At 42.5% G+C, this 22,603-nt stretch overlaps 2 protein-coding genes across 2 annotated transcripts in view; one reads left to right on the plus strand and one right to left on the minus strand.

Moving 5' to 3' along the window:
- The first annotated feature begins 514 nt into the window (after window positions 1-514).
- On the plus strand, window positions 515-20,592 carry top2b (DNA topoisomerase II beta). Its single transcript, XM_018750487.2, has 36 exons — window positions 515-1,042; window positions 2,358-2,552; window positions 3,045-3,135; window positions 4,586-4,649; window positions 5,683-5,828; window positions 5,918-6,015; window positions 6,730-6,942; window positions 7,225-7,398; window positions 7,966-8,067; window positions 8,215-8,352; window positions 8,505-8,643; window positions 10,260-10,417; window positions 10,581-10,706; window positions 10,795-10,905; window positions 11,037-11,142; window positions 11,228-11,337; window positions 12,059-12,151; window positions 13,091-13,205; window positions 13,380-13,501; window positions 13,776-13,924; window positions 14,403-14,634; window positions 14,972-15,106; window positions 15,260-15,460; window positions 15,589-15,784; window positions 15,973-16,064; window positions 16,457-16,612; window positions 16,860-16,943; window positions 17,272-17,469; window positions 17,683-17,830; window positions 18,179-18,337; window positions 18,535-18,736; window positions 18,846-18,925; window positions 19,188-19,280; window positions 19,503-19,628; window positions 19,816-19,907; window positions 20,158-20,592. Exons 1-36 carry the CDS (start codon window positions 1,001-1,003, stop codon window positions 20,317-20,319), a joined length of 4,848 nt encoding a protein of 1,615 aa, XP_018606003.1. The 5' UTR covers window positions 515-1,000; the 3' UTR covers window positions 20,320-20,592.
- Window positions 20,593-20,877: 285 nt separating this feature from the next.
- LOC108933317 (retinoic acid receptor beta-like) overlaps window positions 20,878-22,603 on the minus strand; it is a 99,963-nt gene continuing 98,237 nt past the window's right edge. The window contains exons 10-11 of the transcript XR_003797287.1: window positions 21,369-21,480; window positions 20,878-21,114 (exon numbers count right to left, since the gene is read on the minus strand). The gene's annotated coding sequence lies outside the window, so the exon portion shown is untranslated. The remainder of the gene's footprint in view (window positions 21,115-21,368; window positions 21,481-22,603) is intronic.

Raw genomic sequence — 22,603 nt, forward strand, 5'->3', positions numbered from 1 at the left:
AAATTATTTTAACTTCTGATTTGAAATTTTTCAGTGGTAAATGATTGTGTATTTTCATACAAAATCAAACGTTAACTTCCATCTTAAGTTTATCTAATAAAGTTAAGTAAAATGCAAGCGATATCCAGGGAAATTGAAGGATCAATGTCAAGAGTGTAGAACTACTGAAAGTGGGATCAGGGAAAACGATCAAATGATCTTGTACTGTTGTTGTAAGAGCAGATGTTTAAATTCTTACCAGAACTAACGTGTTAGAATCAACGCAACCAAAAGTCTCGAGGTGTTTGGTGTGTTGACCTCATGTTTACAATAAGTTTGGGATATGGTGGTAAAATATTTTTTTAGGAATTTAACTTACAAAGTAGTATCTTGGCCCATTAGCATTACATTAAGGGTTATTACTATCACTGTGTGCAGAGAAGAAAATGAATTACGCGGCAGAGCAGCGCAGTCTGTGTATATGACGGAACACGCTCCGTTTCTTATTGGCTGAGCGACCGGCGCCTGGCAGCCGGCGCACCTGATTGGCTGCTTTCAGCTGGAGCGGATCGTCGCCGTACCGACGCTGGAGCCGGACGGGAGGCAGCGGCGCTCTTATTGTTCCCCGAATGAACCCCGGAGCGTGGAAACAAGTTGTTTGAAACCTCATTAAAATATTTTTTTTTTTTTTTTCTTCGTAAGAACCAACATGAAGCTGTTTAATTGAACATTTTGTACAGTGTTTATGCCCGACCGGTCTGCCTACCTTCCGAGGGAAGTCCAGGCCTCAAGCCTCGTCGCTCGAGTTTAACAATAACCGCCACAGTCTCACGTCGACCCGGAGCTCCGAGGCCGACCTGGCGCTTTAAAACGAAGCTCTTCAGAGAAAGCAGTCGGATATTAATCAGCTTGTGATTTCTAATGGAGTTAATTTATTAAAATAATTTTTCTTGACCTTTGTTTGAAAGCAACAAAGTGGAGTAGTTTTTAAAATAGAGGTGAAATTCAACACAAAAGGAACATGTCTAACGGTGCCACGGGGAGCGGCGGTCTAACCTGGGTGGTAAGTTTGCCACAAAATAACAGTAACGGTCATAATTCCAAATATCACTGACGGTTAAGACCCCTTGACCTAAGACGAGAGGAGCCGGTTGTGGTGCGGGTCGGTTGTGTCTGTGCTCGTGTCGCAGAGAACCGAGGTGAGAAATAATATGGTTGTGGGCAGACGAGCCCTCGCTCTTGTTTCTTTAGAAAATCCTTACGCTCAGGCAGCGGGGCTGTAGTTTACGTTTTAAATAAAACCCGCCAGCAGTTCAAAGAGGCGTTCGACTCGAGGTTAAACACACACAACTGAACTGACGGCTGAACGACGGAGCACCGCTCTCCCCAAATAAGTTGTTTGTGCTCTTGTCGGTCGTGCATGTGCCGTTCGCGTCTCCTCAGTAAGCCAGTCTATTAAAAAAATAAGTGGTTTAAAAAGAGGATAAATAAAAATAAAAGCACTACTTGGCGCGAGACCTACAGAACGGGTTCATTCAGGTGCTCCCAGCGCGTAACAATAGAGTGGTGCGTGCGCGCGTGGCTCGTGCGTGCGCGCACCCGCCCCCCTGTACCAGGACCGGAGGAGAATGGGCGGCTCCCTTCCAGCGCAGCGTAGCGCCCACTAGCACCGCTGTGATGACATGGGACAGCGGCCGAGAGCGTAGTATGGAGTGGGATTTAAACCAGGAACCTCCAGTGTGCCAGTTGCTGCCCTAACCACCACTAGACCTGCTTTTAACATGAATGAACATCTGGTCTTTCATTTCAAACAGGCGTGCGAAGCAGATTAATACTAGGCATTTGTGGAACACTGTATTTTCCCTTAAACCCCAGCGGCACGATCTCAAGGGACAGGATGTCGGTGTAGTTGCGGAGATGCCCACCTTCGATGTGGTCTTCGGCTCTCGCTGGAGACCAACGACTGGACCTTTGTCTTAATTATGGCGGTAACATTTTGCTATTACGGTTGTGTTGGTTTTTATGGGTAGTTCCTAACATTGTCTTTGACTTTGTTTCTGGAGAAAGCATTCATCATTCAAGAAAGTTCTTGAGCCAAGTTTTACATTTTTTTTTTCATTTGGCTGACACTTTTCTCCAAAGCAACTTACACCGTTAAGCTGCTGACAGTTGTTTATCCATTTATTTTGCTGGAGCAATTTAGGGTAAGTACCTTGCTCAAGGGTACTGCAGCCGGAGGCGGGATTGAAACCGGTGACCTTTGGGTCCGAAGGCAGCAGTTCCAACCACTGTACCACCAGCTGTCCTAAGTTGATCCTCTGTAGAAAGCAATAATGTGCAAGAGTACAGATTTGATTGCTCTCGTTTATTTTTTGCAGACCCTCTTTGATAAGAACAATGCTGCCAAAAAGGAAGAGGCGAATGGACGGAGCGATGCCACCAGAAATGAAGGTCCCAAAAAGGACGTCTCCAAGAAAATGTCAGTGGAACGTGTTTACCAAAAGAAGACCCAGCTCGAGCACATTGTGCTCCGCCCAGACACCTATGTCGGGTCTATACAGCCCATTACTCAGGTCAGTTATAGCCTGCATCTGCACATCCCTGCCACTCTGCGCTTTCATTACGTTTGCAAATATGTTTATTCGGCAGACACTTCCCCCCCCCCCCCCCCCCACAGCAGCGTACAACTGAGAGTAAATAAAAGAACATTCAATTACAGATGAAGAGTTTTGATAGACACAGTTACAAAGTACAGTTTGTGTGATATTGCTCTTTCTTGCTGGGCATGGTACTTGAGTAGCTGCCCGTATTCAATTGCGATTCAGATGGGAAGGGTTATATATTTATCGATATAATAAAACAATCACACTGATGTGTGGGGCAAAGACGCACTGATTTCCTGAGAGACCCAAGTGTTTCAGATCCAGATTAGCAGCTGTTTGTTTTTTGCCCTTTATGGCTTTTGGAAGGAGTTATTGCCTACTTGTTGAATTGCAGTTGTAATATGTGTTTTCTTGATAAGATGTGTGTTTGTAAAAAATGTTTTTATTTATTTTATTTTATAGCCAATGTGGGTTTTCGATGAAGATGTTGGTATGAATTTGCGAGAAATCACCTACGTCCCTGGATTATACAAAATCTTTGATGAAATTCTTGGTAAGGTTTTTCATGAGTTTTGTGGTAACCTTCAGGCTATTTACTATAGGATATTTGTGGATCGTGTGTTATTCTGTGCAGTACCAAGTAGGTCTACGTGCCTATCTTGAACTTGCTGAAGAAGCCTACTTGTAGGGTTCTAATTGCATATTTGGACAGTATCTTCTCAGATGTATAGCCTGGTGAGAATTCACTGGTATGCTAACCTAAGGCGCCTGAGGGAAATGGTAAGCGGCTGCGACAGAATGGCATGTGATTCATTGATAACATTCACTTATGTATGGCTGGCTTGTTTCATGCAACAGATCCCAGGAATTTATTTTTCTTGTGTAATTATTTGAATTCTCCTGTATATACTACTTAGGTACAGTATTGTCTTTTGTTTCTCCTTCATATAATATACATATGTTGGAATATATTTTTCCAATTCTGGTTTAATCTCCTGTGAAGTAGAATGGTTTGAACTGACTGTGTGATATTTGACGGTAGCTTATGACATATTTTAAGCAGATCCTTTAAATGGAATCGCAATGTGAATTGCAGTGAAAGAGAAGGGCTATGTTGGTGAATTCACTGTTGAGTTTATTTGTGCATCAGGCAGGCATTCCATGTTCTGTATGCGTATCTGACAAAGGATAAAAGAGCGATTGTGTGGTCTGCTATGACTTTTTATTGTATGATTAAGGGCAAGCAGTATTAATCTGTAGAGGGGAAAAATATACCCAGAAATATTAAAAGCCCAGGTGAAATCCATATACCCACTTTTAGCAGAGCATGCTACCAGAGAACTGGATGGTCTTTTACTGGCGCACTTAATTCTTATTCCTGTGCGCTGTGGTGCATGCATTTATTTTTTTTTACTTTTCAAACCAGTCCCTTTGTTAAATACTAATCTACAATAACAAAATTCAGAGAAAATAGATACTGCATAAATGTGTGAAGTGACTGTAGTGTTATTTTTTTGCTAAGTAACCAGTTGCCCTTCTGTAAATGTAATTGGTTCTATGCCAAGGACTGAAGCCTAAGCCCACATGTGCCTGTGACACACAGGAATGAGTTTTGTGCACAAGTCTATTAGCTAAATGTAGGATATACGCTAAATAATGCATTAAGCTATGCATTATTTCTCTTGTGTGATTTCACCCAAAACAATATTACTCTTAAATATTGCAGCAGCCCCTTAGCAACAGGCTAGTATATTCAGGATTATTTTGGGGGTACAGTTGGATGCCTCCACAACTATTTCAGCATTACAAGGGAAATGCATTGTGTTCATCATTTATATGGAAAAAATGAGAAGTATTCAGTACCTTGCCTTTTTAAAAATTTAAATTAGAAGTTTTGATGAATGGTGTTCATTAATAATTGTGTAATTTCATAATGTATTATGAGCTATCTAGCCTTTATAATGGTTTATGTCCTGTCCCCTGCTGCCCCCCCCCCCCCTTAGTGAATGCAGCTGACAACAAACAGAGGGATAAGAACATGTCTTCCATTAAAATCACCATTGACCCGTAAGTACCCCTGTGTGGAAGCATTTCCTTCTGTCAGGGTACTCTACCAAAGATTTACCAATTTTGTTCTCAGTATGCCACCTCAATTTTCTAATTGTTTAATGTAATACAGTTTTATAAATAATATGCTGCCTGAAAGTTACATGGTGATTCTCTTTTTAAGTTGAATGTCACTGACACGGACCCTAAAATTATATGCTCAGCTACTCCTTTAGGAACCTATTATTATTTAGTGTAGGTGTAGTAGAAAACAAGTCCTGCTGACACTACTGCAGAGGAAAGTGTTGTCCTTTCTGAAAGGTCCTCAAGCACTGGATATAGCCGAAATGTTTATATTAAAAGGTGAACAACCTTTGTCTGTTTCTTTATAAAGTTACATTTTATGCACAAAAATCGTAACAGCATCCGAATAATGTAGTGCAGACTTGCAGAAACATGTGGTTTATTGGGGAAGGAAGTGTAGGGTAGTGGAAGTGGGGCAAACAGGTGGGCTGTTGAAAAAGAGTTGCTCAGTGCCAGCGTGGTTTTTGTAGGCATAACAAGGCAGTAAGTCACTCATTTTGCATAGTTTGCGTACAGCATTTACTGCTGAGTGCAACAGTGTGCTGTTTTCTGACACAGCTCTTTATGAAGCCTGTACTGGATGGTCTCCCTCATAATTTCCCAGATGTCACATTGTTTTTTTTTGTGTGGTGTGTGTCTGGACTGTGTTTTGCAGTAGAAACCTTTTGCATCTTCATCTCTGAATGCGGCACAGAGGTTTTGTTCTTCTGTTTCAGACCCTCGGAGGCATTGTAGTTATGAGTTTCAAATGTTTTTGAGACAGTGAAGGTGGTGACTTTGACTTTCACAACTAGCTAAAAACACCTAGGCTGGGTTATGAGGCTGCAGCTGTTTAGTTTTAATTACAGCCAAACATACAGCATCACCTGGCTTTCACTGGATGATAAACATTTGATAACTTCGGTTCCCTCAGGCACCCATAGGCCCCCACTGACCACATACATTGCAATTTGTTCTCTTTCCTCTCTAGGGAGTCAAACACAATCTCCATATGGAACAATGGGAAAGGAATCCCTGTGGTGGAACACAAAGAAGAAAAAATGTATGTCCCTGCACTTATCTTTGGCCACCTCCTCACATCCAGCAATTATGATGATGATGAGAAGAAGGTCACTGGTGAGGACATTGCTTTATTGGTGATTTGTGAGCAAAGGGAGCATCTGATTTGCCTTTTTGCAGTTAACTGAATTTGCGTCCCTTTGCAGGTGGAAGGAATGGCTATGGAGCAAAGCTCTGTAACATTTTCAGTACAAAGTTCACAGTGGAAACAGCCTGCAAGGAATACAAGCACAGCTTCAAACAGGTAGGTGGATCGAATGCTGCTTGTTCTCCTCTTCAGAAATTAGCAAGAGACAGAGCCTTTTTTTTTTTTTTTTTTTTTTTTTTTCTTTTTGACTTGATCAAGACACAAAACGGCTATGATTTCCCCACCTGTGTAAATCATTATTGTGGTAACTGTTTAGGTTTGAGTCATAAAGTGTTCTTTAAAATTTATAGGTTTGTTGTGCTTTCAGAAGTGCAAGGTAAGAACCTGTGAATTTGTAACACTTTCACCATTGGCTGTTGTCACTTGGTTTGGTCTTTGGCCCAGCTGTTGGCCACAGCTTTTTTTGTTTCTGGTCATTGGTTTAAATGGGGATTGTGGACAGTGAGGTTGTAAGAATATGGCTTTTCCATTATGACATTACTGGGGGTCCATCTTTAGGTGCTTTCATTTAGCAACTGACCTGTGGGGCACCAGTTGTCACTTGCTGCCAACACAACAGTTTAAAATCTTGTTGGTTTTTGTTGTCTTGGAGATGTTTGCACACAGAATGATGTCTTTTTCTCACACTTGTGTTTCATGCATTATAAATATTTAATTTCTTCAGAATTGCACGTGATACTAGAGGGTGAAGGATTTGCCGCGTCTGTGCTTTTAAATTTTCCAGGATTACACTTATTAGTTCTGAAGATACAGTATATGTTATTAGGAGATTTGTTGCTTTAAATCATCTTGACCTTTTTTCTTTCCAAGACCTGGACGAACAACATGACCAAAACCAGCGAACCCAAAATTAAGTACTTCGATGGGGATGACTTCACGTGTGTTACATTCCAGCCTGATCTGGCAAAGTTCAACATGGAAAAGTTGGACAAGGACATTGTGGCCTTGCTTACCCGAAGGGCCTATGATGTTGCAGGCTCTTGCAAGGGTGTCAAAGTCATTTTCAATGGAAAGAAACTGCCTGTAAGTCAGAAATATTTTTCTAAATATTTTTCAGATTTTTCTTTCCATTTTTCTATTCCAGAGTATTTTAAAAATTTGTGAAACTGGTTGTCTTTGAAGTATACTTCTTTGCTCTCGCAGTTTAGTTTCTCAGTTATAGCGAGTCAGTTTTTCACTTTCACTGATTTGTTTCATTTTGTTCTCTGATTCGTGACCTGCAATGTGAAAACTTGAATCACAGTCTGATTTGGCCATAATGTGTTCATTCCTCTCAATTCCCTTTTGTCATTTCCTCTGGGTCAGGTAAATGGTTTCCGCAGTTATGTGGACCTATACGTGAAGGATAAACTGGACGAAACAGGCGTGCAGCTGAAGGTAGTGAACGAGGTGGTAAATGACCGCTGGGAGGTGTGCCTCACCATGAGCGAGAAGGGCTTCCAACAGATCAGTTTTGTCAACAGCATCGCGACCACCAAGGTGGGTATGTCCACAGCCTCTCTGCCTGCGTCATGGGGTCAGCGTTTGGTTGGGCAAATCAGCCTTTCCTGAGACAGTCAACTTAAAACCAGGGGTGCCCAGTGAGACCCTGAAAGGTGCAACACTAGATGTCAATATTTGGTTGAGTTTTGTATTCTAGAATGTTCCTTAGCATGATGAATATGTTGCATGTGTCTGTCTACAAATGCTGCTGTCCCTGACAGTTTGAGGCAATGCCCTGAAGCAGTACTGGTTCTCCTGTCAAAAGTTCATGCTTTCACATCACAGGTGTCAGTTTGGTTCATATTCCTCTAAGACTTTGACATTCCTCATAGTGTTTCATTTCTGTGTCTGTCTGACATGTGTTTATCCTCGACTCTCAGCTACCAGTCAGTAGAGTGAGCAATGGGCAGTTTTTTACCCTTCCATCTTTTTTTTGTCAAATGTTGCCCTTGTGAAAATACTGCATCTTATCTTAATTTCTTTTGTTGGTTGTGTGTAAACAGTATTAATTTTTCTGACCCAGTGTGCTTCACCATGACCTTAACAGTGTTTATTTCTCTGCAGGGTGGCAGACACATTGATTATGTTGTGGACCAGATAGTGGCCAAGCTCATTGAAGTGGTGAAGAAGAAAAACAAGGCAGGAGTCTCAGTGAAACCATTCCAGGTTTGTAGAGATTCATTTTTAAACATAGGAAGACAAAAATCAGACCTTGTCAGACCAGGTGGCATCTGATGGGTATGTGTTTTAAGACTATGAAGAACATGGCCAGTGTGCAAATGCCTGCCTCTTTCCCCATCATAATTGCACCAGGTAAAGAATCACATCTGGGTGTTTGTGAACGCCTTGATCGAGAATCCAACATTTGACTCCCAGACTAAGGAGAACATGACGCTCCAAACAAAGCTTTTTGGGTCAAAATGCGTGCTGTCTGAGAAGTTCATACGAGCGGTAAGTCCCTCAATCCTCCAGAAACGTTTGCAGGAATATGCTATTCAGAATAGATAAATACATAAATCATGATATGACTGTACCTGAAGTTAGTGAGTGTAGCTATATAGCAATAATAGTAGTAATAATAAAAACATTTGCTCTTTCTGCAGGCCACAAACTGTGGGATTGTAGAGAGCATATTGAACTGGGTGAAATTCAAGGCGCAGACGCAACTGAATAAGAAGTGTTCTTCAGTAAAGTACAGCAAGATTAAAGGCATCCCTAAGCTGGATGATGCCAACGATGCAGGTCAGTGTCTGGTGCTAGGAGACTGCCGTACCTGCTTGTGTCACCAGTTAATGCACATCAGTTGTGCTCATTCAAGAAAACAGATGCTGTATGCAAGCGAAGGCAGGCTGGCGAAAACAGTTCCCTTCGTTGTATGATGACATAATTTCAAACAGTTGCTGTATTTTGGCTCTGTTCCTATGTAGATCTTGTTTAAAATAATTTTCGTTGCGGTAATCTGTGTACAGTGGGTCCTCTTTATTCATTGAACACTTCCTGAGACCAGCTGGAAAACCACCGGTGCGCTATACTGTGTGGTTTGTAACAACGTATGTTACTGAACCGTATGCACAGTACTTTTACTGTACTAGTAAGACAGGACAGTAAATAGTCACTGGTATCTATTGTCAAATTCATTGTAGTAACTTGTAATTTACACAGCATAAATGTCTAGTCAGAGGTAACATCCTTTACAATTAGTATACAGACTAAATAGTATTATCCTGTGGGATTTTTTGTCAGGAAAAATGAATCCATGAGACTTTTATTTATACGAGGCTCAGTGGATAAGTGAATCGTCAGATAAAGAGGACCCACCCATTCCTTTAGACCCTTCAGTGCCTGTCCACGTTGTGGCTTCAGCTGGGACTCCAATCTTTACAAGTCAGACCAACGCTCTCCACTTTGACGTCGCAGTCATCGAGTTCTGTCGCTTTTCTTTACTGCTTTCCTCACAAAATAGTGCCTCCTGTCTCTTCAAATTAGTCACCTTGTTAGGGCTAACAAGATTTATATTGAAATAAGTACATTGCTAAGTGCTGAAATGTGCTGCGGTAATGGCCCGTCTGCCTCCAGGGCTGCAGTCAATCACTGAACTTTACAACAGCATGTCTTTGCTGCATACAGTTGGTAGCAGTATTTATTGCTGTGTTCAGAGCCTCGTGTTAAAAGGCAGCGGAAGAGAAACTGAGTAGTTGGGTGTCTTAAAGTGACCTCCTCTTGCCATTTAGCAGATAACGTTATTGTTATATTATTATTCTTATTATCTTTTATTCCGCAAAGATGACAATGTTATCTTGTGTATTATTAGTGTGCAGTATTAGAAAACTTTTTTTTTTTTGTTTTTTTTTTTTTTACTTGAAATGATGAGGCCATGTAGAGGGAATATTTTTAAGTTTCCTGTTGTAATGTGAAATGAATTCTCAGAACTGCAAAGTTATAACTTTGTGAAAAAGACCATATGCTGCATTACTGGTACAAGGAACTAAGTTACACTTTCAGCCACAGCAATATGTACAACCATTACTCAGTCCACAAAGTTGATTTTTTTTTTTTTTAACCTTCTCAGATTAACTAGCAGCACAAAATCCATAAAATAAAAATTAATTTCCATTATTTTAAATAGAAAAAATTCTACCTCCTTCCCAGTACCATGAACATCCCTCACATTTTTGAAACTACAAAAATACCACAATCTCTCAAATTCCAGTAACAGTTTGGAGACGTGTTTGTAGATTGAAATCTAGTTAATCTCTTTCTACGAACATGCTTAGTGTTCATAGAATACTAATGGATTGCAAATTTTCTTTGTACAGCTGCATATGTATATATGACAAAGTTTCCCATCTCCGTTCCAGGCGGAAAGCACTCATCTGAGTGTACGCTCATCCTCACAGAGGGAGACTCTGCAAAGTCGCTTGCTGTTTCAGGACTTGGGGTCATAGGTCGGGATCGCTATGGGGTCTTTCCGCTCAGGGGTAAGATCCTGAATGTGCGAGAAGCCACACACAAGCAGGTGAGTAGTCTGTGCTTAAGGTGTAGATTCACACTGTGTGTGTGTGTGTCTGTGTGTGAGAGAGGAAGGAATAGAGACAGGGATGCCTGAGAAGCAGTAAAGCTGATGGATTTGAATAAAAGAACCAGGAAATATCAACTGCACAATTTTGCTTTCCTTGCAGATCATGGAGAATGCTGAAATCAACAACATTATTAAAATCGTTGGTCTTCAGTACAAGAAGAGCTATGATGATGCCGAGTCCCTGCGCACGCTGCGCTACGGCAAGATCATGATTATGACCGATCAGGTGTGCGTTTTCTTCAGCCGTTCATTATATATAACGCGCACGTTTCACCTCAGTTAACGCAGTGGTTTTGTGCTATTTTCATTTTCAGGATCAAGATGGCTCTCACATCAAAGGTCTCTTGATTAATTTTTTCCACCACAACTGGCCATCCCTGCTGAAGCATGCCTTCTTGGAGGAGTTCATCACCCCTATTGTCAAGGTAAAAAAAAATACAATTTTTTCATTGTGTAGGACAGCATATCTCCCTCCAAATTGTAGTAAAATTTCACTGGGAGTCTGGAGAACTGACAATTAGTATGTAACTTTGTCCGGTTAACATCTTCTTTGCAGGTAACCAAGAATAAGCAGGAGCTGGCTTTTTACAGCATTCCAGAGTTTGAGGAATGGAAGAAACAAACAGAAAATTTCAAAAGCTGGCACATAAAGTATTACAAAGGTTTGTTGTTTGTGCTTACTCTTTTGAACAAGCTGGAGATGTTTGGTTTGTGTACATGAATGGTTGACTCTTCTTTGCATTACAGGTTTGGGTACAAGTACGAGCAAAGAAGCGAAGGAGTATTTTGCAGACATGGAAAGGCACAGAGTAATATTCCGATACACTGGCGCAGAGGACGATGCTGCCATCACGCTGGTGTGTTCATCTATAGCCTTCCATTCTTGTCATGTTTTTTCCACTATCATTAATGTCGTTGTTTTTCAGGGACAGTCAACACTGCTTTGTCCAGATATATACTTAAAATTTTCAGAAAACAAGCACATGAAATATTCAATTCAATAGAGCCCTCTTCTCACAGTAACACAGGGCTTGGAGCACATGCATACGATAAATAGACAGCTAGTTGGAGATATATAATGACTACAGTATCCATGCAGTTATTAAAGCTGTCTACTGGCCATGGAGGAAAGGAACGAAAAACTCCTAACCAAAAGACGAGGGAGAAGGAAAAACCTCTGTGGGAGCCCAGAGTACCAGTGGCTGCCCACTCCTCCTGTGCGTTCTACTTTAAAAAAGACTTAAGACAATTTACATGTAATAACAACACTGCAGGTGATGATGTATTAATAACTGTTCTGTAAAAACTGGAGAACTGCAGAATCTCATAGGTCTATACTTCATCACAGAAAAAAAACTAGAGCAGAGTTTAAAAACCTCTAATGTTGAATTTTTAAATTCTTGATCAGATAATTTTTCCTGGGTGAATTATTGGTCACTGAGAGCTGAGTGCTTTTTTTATTTAGTATTCCGACTATAAGTACAGCACAGTCTCCTTGTGGCTGACACCCTAGGTTTGCTTGTTCTGCCTCCTGGGCACCCTGTGCCTCTGGTCTGATGCACTAGTGCCTCTTTTTAGGCCTTCAGCAAGAAGAAGACTGATGACAGGAAGGAGTGGCTTACAAACTTCATGGAGGACAGGCGACAGAGGAGGATGCACGGCCTGCCAGAGGTGAGTGTAGCCATTTGGCTGGGTTAGAGGGTGCAATGGGTGGTCAACAGTGCACCTCCAAATCAGAGAGGCTGGTGAGGTTATGTACTGAGGTACACTGGAAATTAAAAGACATGGGTGAAGGGTAGTGCAGCAGTTGTGTAGAGATGTGTAAGAAAGCACCATTAATATAGTTACTTAGAAGCCTAGAACCGCTTCTGATTTACTTAAAGTATTATTATTTCCACACGCTCCCATTATAGCATCACTTCAAATTTTTTCTTTTCTCTTTGGTTGCTATGGTTACAGCCAGTGTCATGCGTCATTAATGTTCATGAGTTTAGTTGATTACTATATTGCTCATGTATGGTGTGCAATCCCTCAATACAGAGCCTTTTCTGACGAACAGCATTTTATCAGCCTGTTACTTAGATGGATGTATGTTATAGGAATTTACAGCCATTTCATAAAATAGCTGAAGATCCTATATACTTGGTATGGTCAGTAAGTTCTAACACTAGCCACAGCGTTGGGTGACTGTGGTTGTAAACCACTTGTGCATGTGGCATAAAAGTCTTAGAACTTATTGACTGTATCACATTAAAAAGTATGCATAGAGGGGGCGTAACTGGAAAATCTATCAGTAGTTGCCAGTTCAGCTCGCGGTGGGGCAGCGTCCCCTGTCTGGCTTGTTTTGTGGGTTTCATAAAGATACAGGTAGTAGACAGGCATGATACACAGGCAGTGTCTGGACTCAAGTTCTCTTGGAGCAGTAATTCTGCAAATCATTTTTTTTATATCCTAGCCAACTCTTGTCACGCTTATAATAAAACAGAATTTTGATTGGATCCATACTGGCCAAAACACTTTTTTGTATTCACTTGAATATGAACGAGCTCTTACTTCAGCCAAATATATCCCATTGAAATTCCATGTCTCCTCCCCCCCCCCCCCCCCCAGCAATATTTGTATGGCACGCAGACAAAGCATCTGTCCTACAATGACTTCATCAACAAAGAACTCATTCTGTTCTCCAACTCTGACAATGAAAGGTCCATTCCATCCCTTGTTGATGGTAAGTTTACTGTTGCATTTTGTCTGCGCAGTTCTCTGAATGCATTAATGGTGTGTCAGTTTCTTGTGGACACCAAAAGTATTCGTTTAGCCATCAGTTGAAAGTAATGTTGTCACCTTCAGCGATAAGCTGCACAACACTAATTCTCCTTTTGTGATGATGTCATAATCCTAGGCCTGAAGCCGGGCCAGAGGAAAGTGATGTTTACCTGCTTTAAAAGGAATGACAAGCGAGAGGTGAAGGTGGCCCAGCTGGCCGGTTCAGTGGCTGAGATGTCTGCCTACCATCATGGCGAGGTGTGTGTGTGAGAGCGAAGTATTCCAGTCTCTTGGGTGTTGTTTTTTTTTAAATTTTATTTTAAATAATAGTGGAGTTGAATGATCAGTATTAATGTTCATGTTGTTAACGGTATTGGTTTTTTAAGTATCAGATAGTACAGATAATAGTTTTTATACTAATAGTCAATACAATTAAACATCACTAAGATGAAATGTACGATTATGTGAAGGATTTGGCTGAGTTTCATTCAGGGTTGAACTGATGTTTTCTTGTTCTGTTTTTATCCACCAGCAAGCCTTGATGATGACAATTGTGAACTTAGCACAGAATTTTGTGGGCAGCAACAACGTGAACATCCTGCAGCCACTCGGCCAGTTTGGCACACGAATCAATGGCGGCAAGGATGCTGCCAGTCCCCGTTACATCTTCACCATGCTCAGGTTGGCCTTACCATTGTGGGCTTAGCCTACCTTGAGCAACAGCAGGCCTTAATGTTGTCCAGTGATCTTTGTCACAAATTCTCATGTGTTTTTAATCAGGTCTTTTTTGCTGTTCCTTCACACTGAGCTTTTGAGAAAGGTTGAGAATCGTTTTGAGTGTACTGTTCCCTTTTATTAGCCATTGCACCATAATTATTTCAGTATGTTCAGGGTGATTTACTATTCACTCTTTTGACTACTCAGGCCTGGCTGGGAATGAAATATGGAAGACCTTAGTAATGGCATCTTACGTCATAGCTGCTGTTGCTTGCATCCTAAACTGAGTTCATCTGGTTGCTTTGGTCGTTTTACTTCATTGATACATGTACATGATTTTTCTATTGCCATATTCCCCGTGCAGTAATGCTTTTTTACTGGAGGGCTTCATCTGAGAAATCATGCAAATGATCCAGTTTTTTCCAATTCTGTGTTTATCCAGCCCGCTGGCCAAGATGTTGTTCCCGGCTGTTGATTCCTCCCTGCTTAAGTTCCTTTACGATGACAACCAGAAAGTGGAGCCGGAGTGGTACATTCCCATCATCCCTATGGTCCTTGTGAATGGTGCCGAGGGTATTGGGACTGGTTGGGCGTGCAAAATCCCCAACTACGACCCACGCGAGATCGTGAACAACATCAATCGCATGCTCAACCACCAAGACCCGCTGCCTATGGTAAATGAGTACTGTAGACATTGTAGTGTCAAGATGACTGTCAGAGGCTCCTGTTCTTCTCCCCATGATTTCATTGGAGTGTCTGGTGTCAAAGTGTAGACAGTTTTTTCTTTGGGACATGTTATGTTTATCTAGGCAAAGAAAGGTAGGCCCAGGAATAAAAACTTAGGTTCTCCTGCAGTGGAAGATATGAAAATGTGTGCAAACATCTGACAAGATTCAAATTAATTTTAAACTGTGTTTTGAATTGTTTAAATAAAGATGGCTGGTATAAGGCTGCGGTGGAGAAGTACTATATACTACAGTTACATTGTCTCCTCTCATACCCTGACAACAGCTTCCAAGCTATAAGAACTTCAAGGGTGTTATTCATGAGCTGGGCCAGAACCAATACTTGGTCAGTGGAGAGGTGTCTGTCCTGGACAAGAACACTATTGAGATCACAGAGCTGCCTGTTCGCACCTGGACACAGGTAGGTTCTCTGAACCTTTTGTAAAACTGCTTAACTCACCAATGTAGGCAAAAAAAATCAAGTCATGGAGAAAGACTGTGGTCATGTAATTTCATTTCGAATGTATATTTGCACGTCCTCCTTAGTCTCCTGGGGAAATTTTCTCTTCCACAGACGTACAAGGAGTCTGTGCTAGAGCCCATGCTACAGGGCAGTGAGAAGACCCCGGCCTTGATCACTGACTACAAAGAGTACCACACTGATACCACGGTCAAGTTCGTGGTGCGCATGACCGAGGAAAAGCTGGCCCAGGCTGAGGCCGTTGGCCTCCACAAGGTCTTCAAGTTGCAGTCCACCCTCACATGCAACTCCATGGCAAGTGTCACCAAGCACTCCATCGCAAATCTGAAGGCTTAAAACACAAATCGGCTTTACTAGGAAAGGGATTTGATTTTAGAGTTTATGGATTTGCCACAGTTAAGAAAGAACTTCCTGTTTCACAGGTGTTGTTTGACCACATGGGCTGCTTGAAGAGGTATGAGTCTGTGCAGGATATCCTGAAGGAGTTCTTTGAACTTCGGTTGCACTACTATAAGCTGAGAAAAGATTGGTTGATAGGCATGTTGGGGGCAGAGTCAGCCAAACTGTCAAATCAGGCACGCTTTGTGCTGGAGAAGATTGAAGGAAAGCTGTCTATTGGTAAGATATTTTATTACAGCAATATGTCAGATGTTAACAAATCACAGTCTGTTGTGACCTACCGTTTGATTACAAAAACTATATTTTCAACATTAAAGTTTATGACACATGCCTTAATTGATTGGAGCCATTATACCTTAAAGATCAGAGTAGAACACCTTTAATCAGTTCCTGTATGTTCTTCACAGAAAACAAATCGAAGAAGGACCTAATCAGGATGTTGGTCCAGAGGGGCTACGAGTCGGACCCTGTAGCTGCGTGGAACAAAGCCCAGGAAAAGGTCCAGTTCGCACTTAAACCTTTCTGTGAACCTGGCTCCAACGTCCTTGTGGAAAACCTGACTACACATAAGATGCCATGTTTAGCCACACCTCTTCCCCATTTGCAAATTTATTGAAATTGGCTTTTGTTCCTGCAGTTCAGGTCAAACAGCCCCAGCTTTAGCAGAGCAGGTTAACATTTGATCATCAAAGTTGTTTCAATTGAAATTTAAGATCTAATGAATCATGTTGTATTGTATTATGGATTAACACTTTACAAATAACTTCCTTGTTTTGTGACTGCATACTTTTTCATTACCATGTATAGATAGTTTTCTTTCCATGGTTTTGATTCTTTGATTTGTGACAGTTCCTGCCTGTACCCGATTTTTAATTTATTTCATTACCCCAGTCTATGGAGGATGACGACAAGGATAACGAAGACAGCGATGGTTCCATCCACTCTGGCTCGTCGTCAGGACCCGACTTCAACTACATCCTGGGGATGCAATTGTGGTGCCTCACCAAGGAGAAGGTGGAAGACCTATTGAAACAAAGGGATGCAAAGGTACTCTATGACCGAATGAGTACCTGGACCTGCTACTCCTGAGAGCATGTTGTGTGTCAATACTTCATGGGGAAATAATGCATTTTTGGTGCAGTATGTTTCATAATCATAGTCTGTTTGACACTTTCTGGGAAAGACAAGAAGAGTAAGCAGTTGGTTTGTTTCTGGGTTTTCAGAAGGAGTTTCATCACTTGTGTTTGTAACTAAAATGTCACCTGAATGGAGTTATATCTTCATTGTACTGCAGAAAGCAGAGCTGAATGAGCTTCAGCGGAAGTTGCCAGAGGACCTGTGGAAGAAGGATCTGGCTGACTTTATCAAGGAGCTTGATGTAAGTGCTATATGCTTGTCTACTTCAAGCAACCATTTTTATGCACAAGAGCAGATGCGCATTTGCCTCGTTGAACACTGGCACTTTGTAGTTTTCTGACAGGAGACCTTGAGCAAAGGGCTGGTGTTACACTTAATCATATTGAGTACCTGGAGAGAGAAGCTTTGGGCAACAAATGTAACCTGCCCTGAACTGACAGTTTCAGGAAATTGCATAAATGGAGATCTGTAGTAGTTTTCTTTTTACTTGTGGAGATTTTCTTCCCTCTGGTGGTGTTTTTTGTATGGTGTTGAGGTTTAATGGCTCTTCATCTCACCCCTGGTGCTAGAGGGTGGAGGCACAAGAGAGGGAGGATATAAACGCAGGCAAAACCACCAAGCTGGTGAAGGGAAAGATAGGGAAGCCCAAGGTGAAAAAGATGCAGCTGGAGGAGACCCTGCCATCACCGTTTGGCCGTAGGATTGTCCCCCAGATCACCCAGGCAATGAAGGCTGACGCCTCCAGGAAGATGACCAAGAAGAAGAAGGTGAGCTAGTTCTCCTCTGGTGAAGAAACTCTTTCAAGAGCTGCACCCTAAGAGTGCAGTCACTACCTCATGTGTTCTCATTTTAACTTCTGTATTGAATTTCTTACCTGAAGAAAAACTTTGATCAGTGGTACACCAAAGACAGATTTGTGGGAATTTAGTAGTAAATGAATGTGAGATTCTCAGGTCAGACTTGACTGGTTCCCCTCTCAGGGTGAGATGGACCTTTCGGTGAAGATGGAGTTTGATGATGAGCTGGGGGCCATTGGCGCTGAGGGGGGGACAGTAGAGAACTCTGCCTTGGCTCCAGCCCCAGGGAAGGCTAAGGCTCCCCGTGTCAAGAAGGAAAAGAAGGAGCCAGGTGAGTCACCCCCAGCAAATATCAGCACAGTGCTCCCCAATTTGCTCTATGCAGGTGTTTTAGGTGGAGAGCCAGCCTTTCCAAAGGTATAAAACCTATTCTTTTTGCCTTCCTTCCTTAACAGAAGCAAACATCAATGGAAATTCAGGCGAAAACGTAGATTTGTGAGAAAACGTAGTGAGAAAGAAGTTCTTAAGTTTACTTTTAAGTCACATTTCTGCAACCATGTCTCTCTCCTAACGTAATGCACGCATTGTTTCTCTGAGATGTACGTTGCTTTGGAGAAAAGCATCTGCTAAATGAATAAATGTAAATGTGGTGACAATTTGTGTTGATGGTGTCTCTCAGCTACTCCCCGAGCAAAGAAACCACCAGGAGCCAAGGGGTCTGTCAAGAAGGGGAAAAAGAGGAACCCTTGGTCAGATGACGAATCACGATCAGACAGCGACCTGGATGAGAGCGACGCTGTAGTCATTCCCCGAGAGACCAAGAGCCAGCGAACATCAGGTACGAGCCGTCTGAGTGAGGGTAAAAGACTGGCAGCCTTGGATATGTTCTTCACTGCTTTAGCTGTAGCTCATGTGTCTTGTGCAAGGTTGAAAAGGAGTGTTATTACTTTTTTTTTTGTTTTTTGCCCTTCATTATGGATGTGGATTGTTTGTTTGAAATTCCTGAAATGATGATCCTGTTCCATCCATCTTCAGCTGGAAAACCCAAGTATACATTTGACTTCTCGGAGGAAGAGGAAGAAGATGCAGACGAAGAGCCAGAGGATGACGACGTGGCATCTTCTCCTGTCAGGTCGTACAAGGACTTCCCTGCTGCCTCAGAGACCAAGGGTCAGTATGATGAGGACGAGGATGATGACGATGAAGATGACATAACACAGAAACCAGCCCTCACCATGTAAGTAGACCCAGAGTGCTTAGTGGTGTCCTTGCTCTCGTTGCAGCACAGAAGCGCCAGTTAAGCGTAATCTTTAAACGCTGACCAACTTCCCATCCTCTGCGCACAGGTCCACTTCACCAGCAAAGAAAGAATCAGAGAGCATGTTCTCTTCCAAGATGGCATATTCCGAGAAGAGCAACGACAGTGGTGAGTACAACCTGTTTTGGCTCTAGGCCGTAAAGTTGTCACTGTGACACAGTAGCACCTGAAGGACACATGACCGGGTCACGTATCCAGAATGCAAACTGACTGTTGTGAGAGTCAGGCAGAAATATCCTCAACTCTACACCAGTGTACTGCTCAATCAAGTGCCCATTTGAAGCTGAGTTGCTGGTACAGCGTGGCTGGACCACTCAACCTAGTCGCATACGCTTTCTCTAACAATGGGTTGCCATTTCCCTCCCCCTAGACGGGCTGAAGTTTGACAGCGATGAAGATGACAACAGCCCACCATTCTACTCCACCAGCTCTGTTTTTGACAAACCTGCCCCAACAAAGAAAGGTAGAGCTCTGACTCTCCACCAGGGGTCTCTGTCGTGCTTCCAGTTCAATGTGAAACTTAAATTTTGAACGGTGCCGAGACCCAGAGCACCTCCTGCTTCTCTTAAGAGTCAGGTGTTGCTGACCACGCTTGTCTCAAAGTATGGTTTGGTAGAATCGAGTGATTGACTTGGGTCATGCAGGAATGTTGATGCTAACGCTCTCGGTCCGCTGCTTCTCACAGCAGCCAAGAAGCCTTCGGACGCGACTCCCAAGCCCAAGAAAGCACCAAAACCCAAGAAGCCCAACACCTCGATCTTTGACTCCGACTCAGACGGAGGAGCTGCCAAAAAGCCAACAGCGTTGAAAGGTGTGCTTCTTGCTGCAGCTTTACTGTTCCACTGCCAGTCAGTCACCAGTGTGTTTTCATGAGTGACCAGAGCAATTTGGCAGTGTGAGGGGGTAAATGGAGAACCAACCTGCAAAAACCAGTCCATTGTTTTATGGAACGCAATCAGCGGCGCAGGAGTCACTGGTTGGGTATCTTGTGTGTACAGGGAAAAGTCGGGGGAGGAAGAGGAAGCACTCTGGCTCAGAGGAGGATGAGTACAGTCCAATGAAGAAGTCTAAGAAAGCACCAGCTAACCGGGTGAGTTCTGTAGGCCTGCTGAGAATTCCAATTTGAACGTGTCCCACAACACAGAGGGAGAATACAAAGGAAAAGTATAAACTGTAGGAAACATTTTCCATCAGAGCTTCTTTTCACTGATGTAGAGACTGATATAAGGTGAACAGGGAAGAATGATCCTAAAAACGAATGCGCAAGTTATAGAACTTAGACCTATTATGCTGAATGTCTTCACTGGCTTTTGTTTTGCTATTTTTTTAAAATTGTTCAGAAGTCGAAGAAAGCCACATCGGACGACGACGACTTGGACACAAACAGCTTTGGAAGGTCAGAGGCGCCGTCAAGAGACCGGCCAGGCAGGGCAAAAAAGGAGGTGAAATATTTTGCGGAGTCAGATGAGGAGGAGGACGATCAGTACGATATGTTTGACTAGGTGCTTCGAGTCACCAGCTCCAGCAACACACACACACACACCCACACACACTTGTGGAACAACTCCCGTCCGTAGTCCTGCAACTTTTGTACATTTTCCTTTTATGGTTTTCTTTTTTGTGACGTTAAATGCTTTCTACTGTGTAGGTGTTTTACACTTTTTATTACACATATACAGTTTTTGTTTTTTATCATTGAAATGTTATGTATTTGTCCCGAGCGGCTTTTAGAAGTTTAGATTGCTGTGCCTAAGCACATCTTTTAATTGTTAAAAGTTACGACAATGTACCTTTTTGAAATGAACTTGGAAGTAAACATTGCGAACTGTAAATGACTTATGGCTGCTTGCTTATTTTGTTCAACACCCATGGAGGAATGGGGGCTTTTCCACCGATCGTTAGATCATTTTTGATATACAGACATGGCTACGCAAGGAACACGGTAAGAACTTCAGGTTTCACCTACCTTTTTAGAACTGGATGTAGCTGGAGGAATGAAAGAAAATTCTGAGGATTTACTCATGTATTTTAAAATAAATATATTTTTATTTTGCCAGGAGATTTCATGGTAAAAGGTAAACAGTTTATGAACGTAAAAAGCATTGTTAATGTACAAACAGGAGTCAGTGGAGGCAAAAAAAAAAAAAAATGCATACGATTATTCCCAAGAGCAGAGTTCCCGCATGATGGGACACGCACGCACAGCTGCGACGCGGTCGTTCATGGCTACGAATGCAGCCACGCTGGGTGTCCGGTAGAAAGGTGTGGAAGGAGTAGAGGGGTCCCGACTGCGTCGGCTGTTTGCACAATGTCAGCACTGGTTCAGGGATTTGACTGTACAGCAGATGCACAACCGCGGTGCATCAAAAGTGCCTCTTTACATTTACTATGTGATTAAAATGTCATCTTTAAAATGGGTATATGTGTTGTTTCCAAACAGCTGGCAATGAACTGCGCTACATTTCACACACAGAAGCAGCTTTGCAGTGTCCAGTACCCCCCCCCCCCCTCCCCAAAAGGCTGAGAGAGTGTAAAACCCACCATTTTGTACCTGTAAGCGTCCCATGAATACCTTGCGACTGAGTGCTCTCGTCTGTGGGACACGGGCAGGATCCCCCTCTCTGAGGCTTGCAGGGCAGGTTGCTGTTGTGGGTCCGTGGGCACTGGGGGAGCGACACCCGTGTGTGTGGGTGGGGGGGTCACAGAGACTGCAGGTATATCTCTTTGCGGCAAAGTGACGGCTGTTATAATGGCAGAACATTCAGCAAGTTTTAAAGTCTCCTGCATTCAAAACTCCCCCCCCTTAAGTACAAGCTGTTGGTTTGCACACACAGTAATAGACATTCGATTTGTGACAACAGATCCAGCTTGAAAGGATTGTTTCTTCGAAAGGCTGCGCACTTTAAATGACGCAATGTCCAAAAACTACTTCCCATAACAACATTCTCTTCTGCTGAACATCCTTCTTCTCCTAAACGTTCAATGTTTAGAGGTGAAGGAACCACATTCAAATGTAAAATCTGAACCTTGTGTTTTCCCTTGTTGGCTTTGAGATTTTCAGTCTAAATCTGAGCAGGTGAAAGGAGAGCTTCTAATGTTCTGATCTGCTTTGCTCATTTTGGCCCAATTCTTGGAAAACTGCTTTTTGTTCTCTAAGTGGCTCCACTTATCAGTGTGTATCCCAGTTAAATTGCACTGTAATCATAATATTGTTAAAATGTCAATTCCAGGAAGAGCAGGCCAGTTTGACTTGAAGTTGTGAACTTCATGCAGTTCAAGTAGTTTTAAAAATGTGCAATGAACAACTATTAGAAAAAAAACGGCAAAAAACGCGCCTCCATTTTGCACGTTGAATAATGAATGAGAGTTAGTGTAATTGCTGCTGCGGAGCTGTGCTCTTCCCAGCTTTCACAGGGTTTTATGATGCTCCACTTTCTCCCTCCTCTTCCTATGGATGAACCACTGGCCTGAGATCGGAGACTGCGACAGAAGCGCTCTGTACATCGCAGGACAAAGAGCTCTTTGTAACAAACATTAGCATATCGCTGCGTACAATCTACTCTGACATGCGGCATGTTCATTGTTTTATTTGCACATTGCAACGCCCCCCGTTCTACTGCCAAGAAGACACTTACGTAAGAAACGCGATTCCGGTCACGGGGTTCCTTTGAACCGCAAGCCAGAATCCATGTGCACTTTTGCATGGCCCCGCTGCTAAATAGCCAAAGCCGTAGGTACAGTACTGCCAGACGGTGAAAGGCTTTGCTGTGGATGCGGCGTTACTCA

Source organism: Scleropages formosus, chromosome 23, assembly GCF_900964775.1.
Source record: "Scleropages formosus chromosome 23, fSclFor1.1, whole genome shotgun sequence".
NCBI classification, from domain to species: Eukaryota; Metazoa; Chordata; class Actinopteri; order Osteoglossiformes; family Osteoglossidae; genus Scleropages; species Scleropages formosus.